We start from the raw sequence: 21,775 nt of genomic DNA, 5'->3' as shown, positions 1-21,775 counted from the left end.
CGAAAAGACAACCCTCAGAAGGGGAGAAAATATTTGCAAATGAATCAATGGACAAAGGATTAATCTCCAAAATATATAAACAGCTCATTCAGCTCAATATTAAAGAAACAAACACCCCAATCCAAAAATGGGCAGAAGACCTAAATAGACATTTCTCCAAAGAAGACATACAGACGGCCACGAAGCACATGAAAAGATGCTCAACATCACTACTTATTAGAGAAATGCAAATCAAAACTACAATGAGGTATCACCTCACTCCTGTTAGAATGGGCATCATCAGAAAATCTACAAACAACAAATGCTGGAGAGGGTGTGGAGAAAAGGGAACCCTCTTGCACTGTTGGTGGGAATGTAAATTGATACAGCCACTATGGAGAACAATATGGAGGTTCCTTAAAAAACTAAAAATAGAATTACCATATGACCCAGCAGTCCCACTACTGGGCATATACCCAGAGAAAACCGTAATTCAAAAAGACACATGCACCCGAATGTTCATTGCAGCACTATTTACAATAGCCAGGTCATGGAAGCAACCTAAATGCCCATCAACAGACGAATGGATAAAGAAGATGTGGTATATATATACAATGGAATATTACTCAGCCATAAAAAGGAACGAAATTGAGTCATTTGTTGAGACGTGGATGGATCTAGAGACTGTCATACAGAGTGAAGTAAGTCAGAAAGAGAAAAACAAATATTGTATATTAATGCATGTATGTGGAACCTAGAAAAATGGTAGAGATGAGCCGGTTTGCAGGGCAGAAGTTGAGACACAGATGTAGAGCACGGACATATGGACACCAAGGGGGGAAAACTGCGGTGGGGTGGGGATGGTGGTGTGCTGAATTGGGCGATTGGGATTGACATGTATACACTGATGTGTATAAAATTGATGCCTAATAAGAACCTGCAGTATAAAAAAACAAACAAAACAACTAATACTAAACTTTCATTGGGTTATTTGTATGGAAATATGTTAATATAAATGTTTCAGACATTACATGAAATTTCAAAAAAAAAAAAAAAGACAGAGTGGAAGATTGAATAAAAAAACAGGAGCTTACAATATGCTGCCTACAAGGAACCCACTTTAGGGTGAAGGACACACATAGATTGAAAGTGATGAGATGGAAAAAGATACTTCATGCAAACAGAAATGACAAGAAAGTGGGTCTAGCAATACTCCTATCAGACAAAACAGACTCTAAAACTCATGTAATAAAGATAAAAAAGGACACTCTATAATGATAAAAGGGTCAATACAAAAAGAGGCTATTACACTTGTTAACATAACACTTGTTAACATATGCAATATAGGAGCACCTAAATACAAAAGGCAAATGGTAACAGACATAAAGGGAGAAATTGACAGGAATACAATAGTAAGAGACTTTAACACCTCACTCACACCAATGGACAGATCTTCCAGATATAAAAATCAGTAAGGTAACAGAGATCCTAAATGATACAATAGAACAGTTAGACTTAATTGATATTTTCAGGACATTACATCCAAAAATACCAGAATACACATTATTTTTAACTGCACATGGAATAATCTCTAGGACGAACCACATACTAGGACAAAAAACAAGCCTGAACAAATTTAAGAGGATAGAAATTATTTCAAGCATCTTTTCTGACCACAAAGGCGTGAAACTAGAAATCAACCACAAAAAGAGAAATGAGAAAAAAATGATTACATGGAGACTAAAAAACATGCTACAAAAACCAATGGGTCGATGATGCAATCAAAGAGGAAATCAGAAGATACCTTGAAACATATGACATAAAAACACAACCATACAAAATCTATGGCATGCAGCAAAAGAAGTTCTTATAAGGAAGGAATAATAAAGATGAGAGAGAAAATACATAAAATATAGATTAAAAAAACAATAGAAAAGAGCTGGTTCTTTGAAATGGTAAACAAAATAAACAAACTTCTCTTCAGGCTCATCAAGAACAGAGGACCCAAATAACAAAATAAGAAATGAAAGAGGAGAAATAACAACCAGTACCACAGAAATTTAAAAAAACATAAGTCAATACTATGAACAACTATATGCCAACAAATTCAACAACCTGGAAAAAATGTACAATTTTCTAGAAACATACAACCCACCAAAACTGAGTGAAGAAGAAAGAAAATTTGAACAGACCATTCACTAGAAGTGAAATACAATATGCAATGAAAAAACTCCCTGCAAACCGAAGTCAGGACCAGATGGCTTCACTGGGGAATTCTACCAAACATACAAAGAAGAACTTACAAAAACCCTCCCCAAACTCTTCCACCAAAAGATTGAAAAGGGAACACTCCCAAAGGCATTCTAGAAAGCCACCATCACCCTGATACCAAAACCAAAAACAATACCAAAAAAGAAAATTAAAGGCCAATATCTTTGATGAATATAAATGCAAAAATTCTCAACAAAGTATTAGCAAACCAAATCCAACAACACATAAAAACAAGATCATACACCACAATCAAGTTGGATTCATCCCAGGGTCACAAAGATGGTTCAACATACAAATATCAATCAGTGTGATACACCACGTCCACAAAAGGAAAGACAAAAAACACATGATCATCTCAATAGATGCAGGAAAAGCATCTGATAAAATTCAATGTCCATTCATGATAAAAACTCTTACCAAAGCAGGTAAAGAGGGAACATACCACAACATAATAAAAGCTGTTTTGACAAACCCCCAGCCAAAATAATACTCAATGGTGAAAAGCTGAAAGCCTTCCTGCTAAAATCTGGAACAAGACAAGGGTGCCCACTCTCACCACTTCTATTCAACATAGGATTGGAAGTCCGAGCCACAGCAATGGACAAGAAAAAGGAATAAAAGGTATCAAAATTGGAAAAGAGGTAAAATTGTCATTACATGCAGATGACATGACACTAAATATAGAAAATCCTATAGACTCCACACAAAAACTATTAGAACTGATAAATTCAGCAAGGTAATGATACAAGATTAACATACAGAAATCTGTTGTATTTCTTTACACTAACAATGAAATATCAGAAAGTTAAAAAAAGAAAAAATCCCTTTTAAAACCATATCACACACACACAAAGTATTTAGGAATAAACTTGACCAAGGAGGTGAAAGATTTATATGCTGAGAATGCTAGAAAATTGTTAAAGGAAACTGAAGAATGATTCAAAGAAATGAAATCATGCTCTTGATTGGAAGAATTAATATTGTTAAAACGGCCATACTTACTTAATAACGAAGTGATTACTGAAGAAATCAAAGGGGAAATCAAAAAATACCTAGAAACAAATGACAATGGAGATACGACGACCCAAAACCTATGGGACGCAGCAAAAGCAGTGCTAAGAGGGAAGTTTATAGCAATACAAGCCTATCTCAAGAAACAGGAAACATCTCGAATAAACAACCTAACCTTGCACCTAAAGCAATTAGAGAAAGAAGAACAAAAAAACCCCAAAGCCAGCAGAAGGAAAGAAATTATAAAGATCAGGTCAGAAATAAATGAAAAAGAAATGAAGGAAACAATAGCAAAAATCAATGAAACTAAAAGCTGGTTCTTTGAGAAGATAAACAAAATTGATAAACCATTAGCCAGACTCATCAAGAGAAAAAGGGAGAAGACTCAGATCAATAGAATTAGAAATGAAAAAGGAGAAGTAACCACTGACACTGCAGAAATACAAAAGATCATGAGAGATTACTACAAGCAACTCTATGCCAATAAAATGGACAACCTGGAAGAAATGGACAGATTCTTAGAAATGCACAAACTGCCGAGACTGAACCAGGAAGAAATAGAAAATATGAACAGACCAATCACAAGCACTGAAATTGAAACTGTGATTAAAAACCTTCCAACAAACAAAAGCCCAGGACCAGATGGCTTCACAGGTGAATTCTATCAAACATTTAGAGAAGAGCTAACACCTATCCTTCTCAAACTCTTCCAAAATACTGCAGAGGGAGGAACACTCCCAAACTCATTCTATGAGGCCACCATCACCCTGATACCAAAACCAGACAAAGATGTCACAAAGAAAGAAAACTACAGGCCAATATCACTGATGAACATAGATGCAAAAATCCTCAACAAAATACTAGCAAACAGAATCCAACAGCACATTAAAAGGATCATACACCATGATCAAGTGGGGTTTATCCCAGGAATGCAAGGATTCTTCAATATACGCAAATCAATCAATGTGATACATCATATTAACAAATTGAAGGAGAAAAACCATATGATCATCTCAATAGATGCAGAGAAAGGTTTCGACAAAATTCAACACCCATTTATGATAAAAGCCCTGCAGAAAGTAGGCATAGAGGGAACTTTCCTCAACATAATAAAGGCCATATATGACAAACCCACAGCCAACATTGTCCTCAATGGTGAAAAACTGAAACCATTTCCACTAAGATCAGGAACAAGACAAGGTTGCCCACTCTCACCACTATTATTCAACATAGTTTTGGAAGTGTTAGCCACAGCAATCAGAGAAGACAAAGAAATAAAAGGAATCCAAATCGGAAAAGAAGAAGTAAAGCTGTCACTATTTGCAGATGACATGATACTATACATAGAGAATCCTAAAGATGCTACCAGAAAACTCCTAGAGCTAATCAATGAATTTGGTAAAGTAGCAGGATACAAAATTAATGCACAGAAATCTCTTGCATTTCTATACACTAATGACGAAAAATCTGAAAGTGAAATTAAGAAAACACTCCCATTTACCATTGCAACAAAAAGAATAAAATATCTAGGAATAAACCTACCTAAGGAGACAAAAGACCTGTATGCAGAAAATTATAAGACACTGATGAAAGAAATTAAAGATGATACAAATAGATGGAGAGATATACCATGTTCCTGGATTGGAAGAATCAACATTGTGAAAATGACTCTACTACCCAAAGCAATCTACAGATTCAATGCAATCCCTATCAAACTACCACTGGCATTTTTCACAGAACTAAAACAAAAAATTTCACAATTTGTATGGAAACACAAAAGACCCCGAATAGCCAAAGCAATCTTGAGAACGAAAAATGGAGCTGGAGGAATCAGGCTCCCTGACTTCAGACTATATTACAAAGCTTCAGTAATCAAGACAGTTTGGTACTGGCACAAAAACAGAAATATAGATCAATGGAACAGGATAGAAAGCCCACAGATAAACCCACACACATATGGTCACCTTATCTTCGATAAAGGAGGCAAGCATATACAGTGGAGAAAAGACAGCCTCTTCAATAAGTGGTGCTGGGAAAATTGGACAGGTACATGTAAAAGTATGAAATTAGAACACTCCCTGACACCATGCACAAAAATAAACTCAAAATGGATTAAAGACCTAAGTGTAAGGGCAGACACTATCAAACTCTTAGAGGAAAACATAGGCAGAACACTATGACATACATCACAGCAAGATTCTTTTTGACCCAGCTCCCAGAGAAATGGAAATAAGAACACAAATAAACAAATGGGACCTAATGAAACTTAAAAGCTTTTGCACAGCAAAGGAAACCATAAACAAGACCAAAAGACAACCATCAGAATGGGAGAAAATATTTGCAAATGAAGCAACTGACAAAGGATTAATCTCCAAGATTTACAAGCAGCTCATGCAGCTTAATAACAAAAAAACGAACAACCCAATCCAAAAATGGGCAGAAGACCTAAATAGACATTTCTCCAAAGAAGATATACAGATGGCCTACAGACACATGAAAGAATGCTCAACATCATTAATCATTAGAGAAATGCAAATCAAAACTACAATGAGATATCATCTCACACCGGTCAGAATGGCCATCATCAAAAAATCTAGAAACAATAAATGCTGGAGAGGGTGTGGAGGAAAGGGAACACTCTTGCACTGTTGGTGGGAATGTAAATTGATACAGCCACTATGGAGAACAGTATGGAGGTTCCTTAAAACACTACAAATAAAACTACCATACGACCCAGCAATCCCAGTACTGGGCATATACCCTGAGAAAACCATAGGTCAAAAAGAGTCATGTACCAAAATGTTCATTGCAGCTCTATTTACAATAGCCAGGACATGGAAGCAACCTAAACGTCCATCGACAGATGAATGGATAAAGAAGATGTGGCACATATATACAATGGACTATTACTCAGCCATAAAAAGAAATGAAATGGAGGTATTTGTAATGAGGTGGATGGAGTTAGAGTCTGTCATACAGAGTGAAGTAAGTCAGAAAGAGAAAAACAAATACAGTATGCTAACACATATATACGGAATCTAAGGGGGGGAAAAAAAAAAAAAGGCCATGAAGAACCTAGTGGCAGGACGGGAATAAAGACACAGACCTAGTAGAGAATGGACTTGAGGATATGGGGAGGGGGTGGGGTGATATGTAACAGGGTAAGAGAGTGTCATGGACATATATACACTACCAAATGTAAAATAGATAACTAGTGGGAAGCAGCCGCATAGCACAGGGAGATCAGCTCGGTGCTTTGTGACCACCTAGAGGGGTGGGATGGGGAGGGTGGGAGGGAGGGAGATGCAAGAGGGAAGAGAAATGGGAACATATTGTATATGTATAACTGATTCACTTTGTTATAAAGCAGAAGCTAACACACCATTGTAAGGCAATTATACTTCAATAAAGATGTTTAAAAAAAAAAAAACAAAAAAAACGGCCATACTACCCAAAGCAATCTACAGATTTAATGCAATCCCTATCAAGTTACTCATGACATTTTTTACAGAACTAAAACAAATAGTCCTAATATTTATATGGAACCTTAAAAAGACCAGAATTACCAAAGCAATCCTGAGGAAAAATAACAAGGCTGGAGGCATAACCCTCTCAGACTTCAGAGAATACTACAAAGCTACAGTAATCAAAACAGTGTTGTACTGGCCCCCAAACAGACATATGGATCAATGGAACAGAATAGAGAGTCCAGAAATAAACCAACATACCTACAGTCAGTCAATCTTTGACAAAGGAGGCAAGAATATACAATGGAGAAAAGACACTCTCTTCAGCAACTGGTGCTGGGAAAGCTGGACAGCTGCATGTAAATCAATGAAGTGAGAACACACCCTCATGCCATACATAAAAATAAACTCAAAATGGTAAAGACTTAAATATAAGATGCGACAGCATAAAACTCCTAGAAGAGAACATAGGCAAAACATTCTGACATAAATTGTACCAATGTTTTCTTATGTCAGTCTCGCAAGGCAATAGAAATAAAGGCAAAAATAAACAAATGGGACCTAATCAAACATAAGCTTTTGCACAGGAAAGGAAACCATATAAAGAAAAGACAACCTACGGAATGGGAGAAAATATTTGCAAACGATTCAATCGACAAGGGATTAACTTCCAAAATATACAAATAGTTCATACAACTCTATAACAAGAAAACAACCCAATCAATAACTGGGCAGAAGACCTAAGTAAACATTTCTCCAAAGAAGACATACAGATGGCCAAGAGGCACATGGAAAGATGCTCAACATCACTAATTATTAGAGAAATGAAAATCAAACCTACAATGAGGTACCCCTCACACCAGTCAGAATGGCCATCATTAAAACGTCTACAAATAACAAATCCCAGAGAGGGTGTGGAGAAAAAGGGAACCCTCCTACACTGTTGGTTGGAATGTAAATTGGTGCAGCCACTATGAAAACAGTATGGAGGTTCCTTAAGAAAACTAAAAATAGAGTTGTCGTATGACCTAGGAATCCCACTCCAGGGCATATATCCAGAGAAAACTATAATTCAAAAAGATACCTGCACCCCAATGTCCACAGCAGCACAATTTACAATTGCTGAGACATGGAAGCAACCTAAATGTCCACTGACAGATGAATGGATAAAGAAGATGTGGTGTATATACAAAATGGTATAGGGACTTCCCTGGTGGCAAGCCACAACTACTGAAGCCCACGCGCCTAGAGCCCGTGCTCTGCAACGAGAAGCCACCACAATGAGAAGCCTGCACACAGCAACGAAGAGTAGCCCCCACTCGCCACAACTAGCAAAAAAGCCTGTGCGCAGCAGCAAAGACCCAATGCAGCCAAAAATAAATAATTAATTAATTTAAAAAAGAAAGAAAAGTTTAAAAAAATGGACTGACTACCCTTCAGTCATGAAAAAGAATGAAAGTATGCCATGCAGCAACATGGATGGACCTAGAGATTATCATACTAAATGAAGTAAATCACAAAGAGAAAGACAAATACCATATGATATCATTTATATGTGGAATCTAAAATATGACACAAATGAACTTATTACGAAAAAGAAACAGACTCACAGACATAGAAAATGTAAGAACTTATGGTTACCAAAGGGGAACGGGGTTGGGAGAGGGATAAATTAGGAGTTTGGGATTAGCAGATACAAACTACTATATATAAAATGGATAAACAACAAGGTCCTACTGTATAGCACAGGGAACTATATTCAGTATCCTATAATAAACCATAATGAAAAAGAATACATGTACATATATGTGTAACTGAATCACTTTGCTGTACACCAGAAACTAACACAACACTGTAAATCAACTATACTTCAATTAAAAAACATAAAATTTAAAAGTCTGTTAAGTTTTTTAAACAGTTAGGTAAATACTTTTAATAAAGTATTTACTTTATAAGCAATAATAATTATACCTCAACGTCTTTGAAGATCAGATTTAACTATAATAAACTAAATGTTTTATTCCCACAGGAAATGTCCAAGTATTATACTGAAAAAGGTTATCTGTCTATACATTCTACTCCATCTATGTCATTTGTGCAAAGATGAAGGGATCTATATCTATCACATGCCTCTCCCATATATAATGAAGAAATCAAATTATCTTTTAATGGACCTAGATTTCATCCAAGATCTACTACAAGCTACCTGATTTCTGGTGAGTCATTTAACTTCAATAATTTGATTTTCTCATATATCTTCACTTTAATCTGTATAGGATAAAAATGATTATATATTCATAATGGCATTTGATTTTAAGAGACTGGACTAAGAAAACTGCACTGGCAACTTGCCTGACAGGAAAAGCAACTTGCTACAACTCACCTATTGCTCTCAATAAGATAAAAGAACAATAGAACAAAATACTCTCTCACAGATAGCCAAGTCAAAGAGCACTAAAGAAAATACATTATAAGTCCCAAAAGCTTCACTACAGCAGAGCCACAGGAGCTGTAAGGCTATGAGGCCTTATATATGAGGCCCTGTCTATAAGCTAGGGACTCAAAGAAATGTTTCATGTGTCTATATTTTTAAAAATTTCCTCCAAAACAACTTTTAATCAGTTTTCCTCAATAAACACAACACAAACTCTCCTTCATTCATAATTAACAAGTCATTAGAAACGTACATGTTTAGTCTGTACACTACCATGGAGTTTAAACTTTCATTATAATAGTGGTTTAAGAACTTACAGCATCTGCTTTACAAATGGTGTTGGCTACATGTCGACATAGCATCTTTAGCCAGTTTTCTTTTGGAAGTTCCTCTGATGTCATCTGGAAACTGAGCAGCACATTTGCCTGCTCTGTAGGTGGCCTCACAAGCAAGGCAAAAGCATTATGGCAATCTAGGGTTCCAGAATAATCACAAACATTAAATGTTACTCCTTGGAAAATGACAGACTTAACACAAGTTAAGTTCCCTCAGAGCAATGAAATTCCAAAAAATTATCTCTTCTCTACCTTTTCTGTCCCCTCTGTTTTTAACCGGACAAAGAATAGCATCATACTAAGTTGAAACACTGGAAAGAATGATAATAGTATGTACCATGTGAGGAACAAACAATGATATTGTTAAGTAAGCAGTATTTTCCATGACATTTAATATTTTCTTTGATGGAGTTTTTAAAAATTAAATTATATCATTTCTTAGAATTCTAGAATTTAAGTTTTAAATTAAAGTGACACTGTAAGAATAATTCAATAATTCAACCTATTTAAATCAAGTTCAAAGAAATAAAATACTCAAACATTAAAATTGTTAAAAAATGTTTTATGATCAAGATGCTAAAACAGAACCTATTTTAAACAATGAAGTCTTCCATAATTATAATCCAAAAATATAGAGATCATTTAAGTGAATGCTCTATGAATGCTTTAATAAATCCAGAATTTGACAACTGAGTAAAGATAGCAATATAAGTTGCCATTCAAGTTTTTTTTTATTGTTTCTCATAAATTAAAAGTTTTCCATCATTTGAGGATGGGATCAGTAATGGAACCAGTTTACACTGTAAAAATATATGCCTAAACAAGCAAAATATTGCCAGGCACACACATCACTAGGTACTATTTTAAAAAATGATACTGCGTCAGTAGGTATAAACTTTTCCCAATTTCAGGCCTTCAAAGAATCCTCTCTAACACTCCCAAAGTATAGAGTAAAAGCTTTCCTTAATACACATTTGAGCCCATGTTGAGTCTACCATAGTTACTTTGGGTGTACTTACTCATGCACATCTATTCCTGGTCATATCCTAAGTGTATCCCTAACAATACAGCCATTGGCAACAGGGAAGGTTACAAGCTGTGGGGCACAGGTAATAGACTACAATTGCCTTTGGATTCTGAAGGAATAAAAATAAGTTTTGGTGTGGGAATGGGCACTATTTTGACATGTAACCATTTAAAAGCTCTCTGTCCCTTAAGAGATGAAGATATCCTTCAGATTGAGATAGTATTTTCATTTGAAAAAAATTAAAAATCTCCCAGTTCCTAGAGATGTAGTTGAAGTATAAGAACAATTACTTTGCCAGAACTAACCAACAATATTTAAAGATAATTTACCAGTTTAAAAAATATATATAAGGGAATCAAACTTTCAATGAATATAAACTATTTTTATCTAGCCAATAGTTTATCCAACGACCATACCTTCTGTCTCTCGTATGTCCAGCACCTTCTTAATCTGAGAAAGAGGCATTAGATGAATATGCTTAAGAGAAGCTGGGGGTCGGGTCTGGCCATGAGGACTCCTAAAAGTGCCAATAACCTTGTGTCGTTTTCTTGCTATCTGATTATAGAAAAAAAAAAAGAGTCACCATCAGTAACATAAAAACAAACACCAAATGCTTAAAAATAAAATGGCACTAATCACATAAATCTATATGCAGCTTATTTAACTACCAGTCATTCCAAAATTACTATCTGATAAGAAGCATAGTTACTATGTGACAAATTCATACATGTAACTATGTAGCAGAAATGCTCACGTTTATATGAGAAGAGCTCAAAAGTCAGGAAAACAGGATACATGGAAAAGATCCCAGAGGTGTGAAAGAACTTAGAAGCATGGTGAGAAGTAACAGCATCAAAGGATGAAGGAACCTTCAGTAAAAGGCCTTGAATTCGGAAAGGGGAATCATTGCTCTGGGACTGCTGCCTTGGGTTCAAAAGATAATTGATTTCAGTGTAAGAGCAGAATACACAATTATCTCAGATGCTGTGCAAGGCACTGAGGATAAAGGAGTGAATAATACAGAAATGGTTCTGGCCCTCATGATACCTACATACTACTGAAAAATAGGAAAATTAAAGTAACTAAATAATACATTAAAAATTGATACAAATTATAAAGTCAAGGTGCTATGTTAAGATATAACTTTACCTAAACTGGGAACTCATGCAAAGGAAGACATAGGTAAAGTAATGCTGGAGAAGACAGGAGCAAAACCAGAAAGGACCCTGGGACTCATTACGTATTTGAGTTCTGTGAATTTTATAAGGTCTTTAAATTTATTGTTTTCATTTCCATGAAATCCTAGTATATTATTTTGCCTTTTTAAAAGAATATTTCTTTGGGGGTTATAATCATCAACTGAAAGACATTAACACAAAATGATTTAGATTAAGCTACTTAATGAATTGAGATTGACTGGTCATCATCATGAATATGACAAAGTAAGGCTGAAAAATGTACTGTTGATAGCTTGTGTTGGCTAATGAGAAAAGATCAAAAGGCAGTCAGTATCATATTCACATTGATGCAGAAATATGACACAGATCTATGATACATATCAAATATTAAAAGCCCATTTTCATTAATATATGAAAAAAGCAGATTCTTTAAATAATTATTTCCACTGTACTATTTGAATATACTTTTAATTTAGTTAAGCAAAATAAATAATTTTAAGGTTCATTTTTAAAAAGGAAAGACAATGACAAGTGCTAATATTGATGATACAAATGCTAGTCCATCAAGGTAAAAACTCAAAGTACAGATACATCACCTGTCATGTTTAAGTGAAGTCAGTTTAGATCTTATCTATTTTAAATGCTTCTAACTTTTACCATTCTCTTCATTCCAAATTTGCTCAAAGTTTTGTTTTTTTTTAAACAAACAAGCTAAAGAATAAGAGTTTATAAATCTAAAAGTCCAAATTATAAATCTGGAGTCCAAATTTAATGTTAGCAATAGAAATGTTACAGTTAATGTGATTCTGACATGCAGACTAACAGAGAGTAGAACAAAAAGTCACTGAATTCAGGAAGATGAAGGAAGTGAGAAGCCAGGGTATCAGACAACAGACTTGGAGGCTACAAGGAATGACCAATGGCAGGAATTAAAATGGAAGGTAAGTCAATGAGCCAGTTGTAGAAGACTTCACAAAAATTGAAGGGGATGTAAAATAAAAAAATTTAAAGTAAGCCTCAACTATCTAAGGATTAAGAGGATAAAGACCAGAATGGATTAGCAAAGGAAGTACAGATAACCTCACCTATTAGATGAATGGAGCCAGCTAACCTATGAACAGTCAACAGGAAAAACTTACAAAAGCTTAAATGAAAGCAAATAAACAGAACTACTAAGCAGCTACATGGTACTCAGTGAACATGATACTGCAGATTCAAATAAAATATGATCAAAAATTGACTCTACCTAGCCCCTGTTCTCAGAGCAGGCTAAAGCTCTCATTATGGGGAGACAAGTAGTTCAGAATTATCTGCCTCATGATTTTTTATAACTTTCTCAGTTCAGGGTAAGGTCAATTGTGTACAGTATTTTCACTGCCTTTGCTTTTGTGTTTTGTGACAGTACTGACCAAATGAAAATACCATTTTTCACTAACCTCACAACAACAAAACTCTTTAACACAAGTAAATTTTTGGTGAGATTTTATTGCACCTGTAACTGTACTTGGCTTGTTCTCTAAGATTCCCTTGTATTTATACTTTAAAAACTAATGTGCAGGAGACCTTCAAGACGGCGGAGGAGTAAGACCCAGAGATCATCTTCCTCCCCACAAATACATCAGAAATACATCTACGTGTGGAACAACTCCTACAGAACACCTACTGAATGCTGCCAGAAGACCTCAGACTTACCAAAAGGCAAGAAACTCCCCACGTACCTGGGTAGGGCAAAAGAAAAAAGAAAAAACAGAGACAAAAGAATAAGGGACGGGACCTGCACCGGTGGGAGGGAGCTGTGAAGGAGGAAAAGTTTCCACACATTAGGAAGCCCGTTCACTGGTGGAGACAGGGGGGTGTTGGGGGGGAAGCTTCAGCGCCATGGAGGAGAGTGCAGCAACAGGGGTGCAGAGGGCAAAGCGGAGAGATTCCCACATAGAGGATTGGTGCCAACAAGCACTCACCAGCCCGAGAGGCTTGTCTGCTCACCCGCCAGGGTGGGCGGGGGCTGGGAGCTGAGGCTCGGGCTTTGGAGGTCGGATCCCAGGGAGAGGACTGGGGTTGGCTGCATGAACACAGCCCAAAGGGGCTAGTGCGCCACAGTTAGCCGGGAGGGAGTCCAGGAAAAAGTCTGGAACTGCCGAAGAGGCAAGAGATCATTGTTTTGGGGTGCATGAGGAGAGGGGATTCAGAGCACCGCCTAAGTGAGCTCCAGAGACAGGCGCAAGCCGCGGCTATCAGCACGGACACCAAAGACGGGCATGAGACGCCAAGGCTGCTGCTGCAGCCACCAAGAAGCTTGTGTGCAAGCACAGGTCACTATCCACACCTCCCCTCCCGGGAGCCTGTGCAGCCCGCCACTGCCAGGCTCCCGTGATCCAGCGACAGCTTCCCCGGGAGAACACATGGCGCACCTCAGGCTGTTGTAATGCCACGTGGGCCTCTGCCGCCGCAGTCTCGCCCCTCATTCCGTACCCCTCCCTCCCCCCGGCCTGAGTGAGCCAGAGCCCCCTAATCAGCTGCTCCTTTAACCCCATCCTGTCTGGGTGGGAACAGATGTGCTCAGGCAACCTACACGCAGAGGCGGGGCCAAATCCAAAGCTGAACCCAAGGAGCTGTGGGAACACAGAAGAGAAAGAAAATCTCTCCCAGCAGCTTCAGAAGCAGCGGACTAAATCTGCACAGTCAACTTGACGTACCCTGCATACGTGGAATACCTGAATAGACAACGAATCATCCCAAATTGAGGAGGTGGACTTTGGGAGCAACTGTACACTTGGGGTTTGCTTTCTGCATCTCATTTGTGTCTGGTCTTATGTTTATCTTAGTTTAGTATTTAGAGTTTATTATCATTGGTAGATTTGTTTATTGCTTTGGTTGCTCTCTTTTTTTTTCTTTTTTTTTTAATATATAGATTTTTTTCCCCTTTTCTCTTTTTGTGAATGTGTATGTGTATGCTTCTTTGTGGGATTTTGTCTGTATAGCATTGCTTTTACCATTTGTCCTAAGGCTCTGTCTGTCTGCTTTTCTTTTTTTTAGTATAGTTTTTGGTGCTTGTTATCATTGGTGGATTTGTTCTTTGCTTTGGGCGCTCTCTTCTTTCTTTCTTTTCTTTTTTTTAATTACTTCCTTTTTTTAAATTTTTAATAACATTTTTATTTTTTATTTTAATAACTTTATTTTATTTATTTTTCTTTTTTTCTTTATGTTTTTTTTTTTCCTCCCTTTTCTTCTGAGCCATGTGGCTAACAGGGTCTTGGTGCTCCAGCCAGGTGTCAGGCCTGTGCCTCTGACGTGGGAGAGAGAGCCGAGTTCAGGACACTGGTCTACCAGAGACCTCCCGGCTCCACGTGATATCAAACGGTGAAAGCTCTCCCAGAGATCTCCATCTCAACGCTAAGACCCAGCTCCACTCAACGACCAGCAAGCTACAGGGCTGGACACCCTATGCCAAACAACTAGCAAGACAGGAACACAACCCTACCCATGAGCAGAGAGGCTGCCTAAAATCATAAGGTCACAGACACCACAAAACACACCACCGGATGTGGTCATGTCCACCAGAAAGACAAGATCCAGCCTCATCCAACAGAACACAGGCACCAGTCCCCTCCACCAGGAAGCCTACACAACCCACTGAACCAACCTTAGCTACTGGGGGCAGACACCAAAAACAATGCGAACTACGAACCTGCAGCCTGTGAAAACGAAACCCCAAACACAGTAAGTTAAGAAAAATGAGAAGACAGAGAAACACACAGCAGATGAAGGAGCAAGGTAAAAACCCACCAGGCCAAACAAATGAAGAGGAAATAGGCAGTGTACCCGAAAAAGAATTCAGAGTAATGATAGTAAAGATGATCCAAAATCTTGGAAATAGAATGGAGGAAATACAAGAAGTGTTTAACACGGAAATAGAAGAACTAAAGAGCAAACAAACAATGATGAACAGCGCAATAAATGAAATTAAAAACTCTCTAGAAGGAATCAATAGCAGAATAACTGAGAAAGAAGAACGGATAAGTGACCTGGAAGATAACATAGTGGAAATAACTACCGCAGAGCAGAAGAAAAAAAGAATGAAAAGAACTGAGGACAGTCTCAGAGACCTCTGGGACAACATTAAACACACCAACATTCAAATTATAGGGGGTCCCAGAAGATGAAGAGGAAAAGAAAGGGACTGAGAAAATATTCAAAGACAGTATAGTTGAAAACTTCCCTAACATGGTAAAGGAAATAGTCAATCAAATCCAGGAAGCACAAAGAGTCCCATACAGGATAAATCCAAGTAATACAGGCCAAGACACATATTAATCAAACTATTAAAAATTAAATACAATGAAAAAATATTAAAAGCAGCAAGGGAAAAACAACAAATAACATACAAGGGAATCCCCATAAGGTTAACAGCTGATCCTTCAGCAGAAACTCTGCAAGCCAGAAGGGAGTAGCAGGACATATTTAAAGTGATGAAAGGGAAAAACCTACAACCAAGATTACTCTACCCAGCAAGGATCTCATTCAGATTCAACGGAGAAATTAAAACCTTTACAGACAAGCAAAAGCTAAGAGAATTCAGCACCACCAAACCAGATTTACAACAAATGCTAAAGGAACTTCTCTAGGCAGGAAAAACAAAAGAAGGAAAACACCTACAGTAACAAACCCAAAACAATTAAGAAAGTGGTAATAGGAACATACATATCGATAACTACCTTAAATGTAAATGGATTAAATATTCCAACCAAAAGACACAGACTGGCTGAATGGATACAAAAACAAGACCTGTATATATGCTGTCTACAAGAGAGCCACTTCAGACCTAGGGACACATACAGACTGAAAGTGAGGGGAAGGAAAAAGATATTCCATGCAAAAGAAAGCTGGAGTAGCAATTCTCGTATCAGACAAAATAGACGTTAAAACAAAGACTATTACAAGAGACAAAGAAGGACACTATATAATGATCAAGGGATCGATACAAGAGGAAGGTATAACAATTGTAAATATTTATGCACCCAACATAGGAGCACCTCAATACATAAGGCAAATACTAACAGCCATAAAAGGGGAAATCGACAGTAACACATTCATAGTAGGGGACTTTAACACCCCACTTTCACCAATGGACAGATCATCCAAAATGAAAATAAATAAGGAAACACAAGCTTTAAATGACACATTAAACAAGGTGGACTTAATTGATATTTATAGGACATTCCATCCAAAACAACAGAATACACTTTCTTCTCAAGTGCTTATAGAACATTTCCCAGGATAGATCATATCTTGGGTCACAAATCAAGCCTTGGTAAATTTAAGAAAACTGAAATCGTATCAAGTATCTTTTCCGACCACAACACTATCAGACTAGATATCAATTACAGGAAAAAAATCTGTAAAAAATACAAACACATGGAGGCTAAACAGTACACTAGTAAAGAACCAAGAGATCACTGAAGAAATCAAAGAGGAAATCAAAAAATACCTAGAAACAAATGACAATGAAAACATGATGACCCAAAACCCATGGGATGCAGCAAAAGCAGTTCTAAGAGGGAACCTTATAGCAATACAATCCTACCTCAAGAAACAAGAAACATCTCAAATAAAGAACCTAACCTTACACCTAAAGCAATTAGAGAAAGAAGAACAAAAAGTCCCCAAAGTTAGCAGAAGGAAAGAAATCGTAAAGATCAGATCAGAAATAAATGAAAAAGAAATGAAGGAAACAATAGCAAAGATCAATAAAACTAAAAGCTGGTTCTTTGAGAAAATAAACCAAATTGATAAACCATTAGCCAGACTCATCAAGAAAAAAAAGGGAGGGCTTCCCTGGTGGCACAGTGGTTGAGAGTCTGCCTGCCAATGCAGGGGACACGGATTCGTGCCCTGGTCCGGGAAGATCCCACATGCCGCGGAGCGGCTAGGCCCGTGAGCCACAACTACTGAGCCTGCGCGTCTGGAGCCTGTGCTCCGCAACGGGAGAGGCCACAACAGTGAGAGGTCCGCGCACTGTGATGAAGAGTGGCCCCCGCTCGCCGCAACTGGAGCAAGCCCTCGCACAGAAACGAAGACCCAACACAGCCAAAAATAAATAAATAAATAAATAAATATTTTTAAAAAAGGGAGAAGACTCAAATCAATAGAGTCAGAAATGAAATAGGAAAAGTAACAACTGACAATGCAGAAAATACAAAGGATTATGAGAGATTACTGCAAGCAACTATATTCCAAGAAAATGGACAACCTGGAAGAAATGGACAAATTCTTAGAAACGCACAACCTTCCGAGACTGAACCAGGAAGAAATAGAAAATATGAACAGACCAATCACAAGCACTGAAATTGAAACTATGATTAAAAATATTCCAACAAACAAAAGCCCAGGATCAGATGGCTTCACAGGTGAATTCTATCAAACATTTAGAGAAGAGCTAACACCTATCCTTCTCAAACTCTTCCAAAATACAGCAGAGGGAGGGACACACCCAAATTCATTTTACGAGGCCACCATCACCATGATACCAAAACTAGACAAAGATGTCACAAAGAAAGAAAACTACAGGCCAATATCACTGATGAACACAGATGCAAAATTTCTCAACAAAATACTAGCAAACAGAATCCAACAGCACATTAAAAGGATCATACACCATGATCAAGTGGGGTTTATCCCAGGAATGCAAGGATTCTTCAATACACGCAAATGCCCACTGACAGATGAATGGATGAAGAAGATGGAATATTACTCAGCCATAAAAAGGAACAAAATTGGGTCATTTGTAGAGACGTGGATGGATCTAGAGACTGTCATACAGAGTGAAGTAAGTCAGAAAGAGAGAAATATTGTATATTAATGCATATATGTGGAACCTAGAAAAATGGTACAGATGAACCAGTTTGCAGGGCAGAAATAGAGACACAAATGTAGAGAACAAACGTTATGGACACCAAGGGGGAAAGTGGTGGTGTGATGAATTGGGAGACTGGGATTGACATATATACACTAATATGTATAAAATGGATAACTAATAAGAACCTGCTGTATAAAAAAATAAATAAAATTGAAAAATTAAAAATAATAACCCAAAAAACCCAGAAAAACAAAGAGTCGTGTACCACATGTTCATTTCAGCTCTATTTATAATAGCCAGGACATGGAAGCAACCTAAGTGTCTGTCCATCAACAGATGAATGGATAAAGAAGATGTGGCACATATATACAATGGAATATTACTCAGCCATAAAAAGAAACAAAACTGAGTTATTTGTAGTGAGGTGGATGGACCTAGAGTCTGTCATACAGAGTGAAGTTAAGTCAGAAAGAGAAAAACAAATACCATATGGTAACACATATATATGGAATACAAAAAAAAAAAGGTTCTGAAGAACCTAGGGGCAGGACAGGAATAAAGATGCAGACGTAGAGAATGGACTTGAGGACACGGGGAGGGCGAAGGGTAAACTGGGACGAAGTGAGAGAGTGGCATGGACATATATACACTACCGAATGTAAAACTGACAGCTAGTGGGAAGAAGCCACATAGCATAGGGAGATCAGCTTGGTGCTTTGTGACCACCTAGTGGGGTGGGATAGGGATGGTGGGAGGGAGACGCAAGCGGGAGGAGATATCGGGATATATGTATATGTACAGCTGATTCATTTTGTTATAAAGCAGAAACTAACACACCATTGTAAATCAATTATACTCCAATAAAGATGTTAAAAAAAAAAAAAACTAATGTGCATGATACAAGAGGGTAGCACTGGATAAGAAGTGAAGTAGAAAGGAATAAAAGGAAGAAGTATAAATTTTAAAGAAAAAGGCAACTCATCAAATCACTTCAATGAATGCAACAAAAAGTTACCCAATAACACAAATGTCAAATGAGTCTCCTGGTTAATGACTTTATCATTAGAAGATAGAATGTGTTCTACCTTCTGAGATGAAGGAAAATAATTCTTTTATATCCTCCAATTAGACTGTTTAGTTGATTAAAAATACACGAATAAAAGAATGAAAGAAAGGGGTTGAAAAAGCACATAAATATAATTCAATCTGCCTGTAGGAGTAATACGGGGAAAAAATTTAATTTGGATAGATAAGAATTTTAGAATTAGAATCATTGCACCGCATCTGATAAACTGACAATTAACTCACTCTAAAACCTGCAGACTTAAGGAAGAAATCAGGGGATTATAAATTCATTATATTAAATAATCAAGTTATCTCCTTCTTCAACAGAATACTGATTTCTTTGCTGGAAAAATCTACTTAAATTTCAAAAAGAACTCATAATTATTTTGTAAATCTTGAAGAAATACACAGAGATACAAGAAGGTCCTAAAATTCTTCACCGAAGCATTTATTTGCATGGAAATAAACTAAATTTTCATTGTGACTTGGATTTGAAGTCATGAAAAATCATCACATTTCTTAATATTAGGTCTTCTCCTAAAAGCATTCAATTAATAGTATTAAATCAACAACCAGTCTCATCAAAAAAATGTGATTAAGTTCACTTTACTTTAAGCTTATTTACTTTAATCACTTAATTAAAGTTATTGTAATTAAATCAAGGTTTGGTTTTAAACATTCAGTGAAGTCACACAAAACAGCAATGTTATTATACCGTATTAAGGACAACTTTACCTCTAGGCAGTCACTGAAGAGGAAGAGGGTTACTTGTTCTCCTCTGTCACAGGGCTGCTCACCTAGAGAAACTGTTTCAACTCGCTGAACTAAGCTTCGGTGAGAAGATAAAAGATTAGCCTGAATAGATTGAAAATATTAATAAAAGAGATTACTTTATAGCAAATAATTTTTAAAAGTTAAAATTTAAAAGAAAGTTGTGTTGAGATTCTGTTTATATTATAACTGCAGAATTGAAATACAGTTGAGCCTTTAACAACACAGGTTTGAGCTGTGCTGGTCCACTTATACACGGTTTTTTTTTTTCCAATAAATAAGTACTACAGTACTACACGATCCACAGTTGGTTGAATCCATGAATACAGAACCACAGAAACAAAGAGCCAACTATAAAGTTATATGCAGATTTTCTACTGCACTGGTGGGGCAGGTGCCCTTAACTCCCAGTTGTTCAAGGGTCAACTGTTAACAAGAAAAAGAAGGTAAGTTGACAATCATCAAAAATGAATACCTACTGGACATCCATCTACTTCATAAACAACGTCGAAAATTTGCTTTTGAGCTTCTGTCTTTCTCTTATCCTCATTAATATGGCTGAAAAATTAATAAGGTTACTTTTAGAACAACAGACTATAAAAACTGTACATACATACATCTCGTGTCACAAACAAAAATCCTTCCATGTGAGTCTATCTTAATTTTGATACTTGTATCTGTTAAAATATTCCCTAAAAGTATCCCACTACACTAAAAAACATTTCATACAACCCTTCAGAAAAGTATATTTTGCTTTAGTCCTTACTATATTCTGTCTTTTTTTTAAACTATACTCACTATATACTTCCTAAAATACGTTACACTGGTATAAACTTCAGGTTAACACAATCTAACTCTAAGTTCAGGTAAGGTTTTATGCAAATCATTCCTAAGTCATATGCTAATCATTTCACTGAAATAAAAATTAAGACTACTGGACAAGATGGAATAAGGAGGAAAAAAATATACTCTGCCTGAAACAACTAAAAAAAAACAAACCATCAAAGTATAAAGAAACAGGGTTCTCAAGTCACTGGAAGTCAATTCCTGTGAGACAGGAAACAGTGCAAGGCCAATTATATCTTGTCTACAAAAGATACACTTTACACACAAAGACATAAATAGACTGAAAGTAAAATGATGAAAAAGAGCACAATATATTCTCAAGTGTACATGGAACATTCCCCAGGATAAGCCATAAAATAGGCCTCAAAAAGTTTGAAAGGACTGAAATAATACAAAGTATATTTTCCATAAACAATGAAGTGAAATCAGAAATTGATAACAAAAGGAAACTTTGAAAATTCGCAAATATGTGGGAATTAGCCAAAACACTCCTACACAACCAATGGGTCAAGAAGTAATCACAAGGGAAATTAGA

General features: G+C 36.7%; 1 protein-coding gene and 1 long non-coding RNA gene across 10 annotated transcripts in view; one reads left to right on the top strand and one right to left on the bottom strand.

Moving 5' to 3' along the window:
- LOC309659389 overlaps positions 1-21,775 on the top strand; it is a 538,108-nt gene that overhangs the window by 332,296 nt on the left and 184,037 nt on the right. The gene's annotated exons all lie outside the window — the stretch shown is intronic.
- Positions 1-21,775, bottom strand: part of ECT2 (epithelial cell transforming 2) — a 73,772-nt gene that overhangs the window by 14,944 nt on the left and 37,053 nt on the right. For all 9 annotated transcript variants that reach the window (XM_082458939.1, XM_082458940.1, XM_082458941.1 and 6 more), the window contains 4 exons: positions 20,874-20,952; positions 20,359-20,478; positions 10,941-11,079; positions 9,480-9,634 (listed from right to left, as the gene is read on the bottom strand). In XM_082458939.1, the coding sequence (XP_082315065.1) occupies positions 9,480-9,634; positions 10,941-11,079; positions 20,359-20,478; positions 20,874-20,952 (493 nt within the window). The remainder of the gene's footprint in view (positions 1-9,479; positions 9,635-10,940; positions 11,080-20,358; positions 20,479-20,873; positions 20,953-21,775) is intronic.

The sequence above is a fragment of the Balaenoptera physalus genome (assembly GCF_965194825.1).
Source record: "Balaenoptera physalus genome assembly, chromosome: 4".
In the NCBI taxonomy this organism is placed as follows: Eukaryota; Metazoa; Chordata; class Mammalia; order Artiodactyla; family Balaenopteridae; genus Balaenoptera; species Balaenoptera physalus.
The sequence above is the reverse complement of the archived record's forward strand: the minus strand, read 5'-3'. Positions and strand labels throughout refer to the sequence as shown.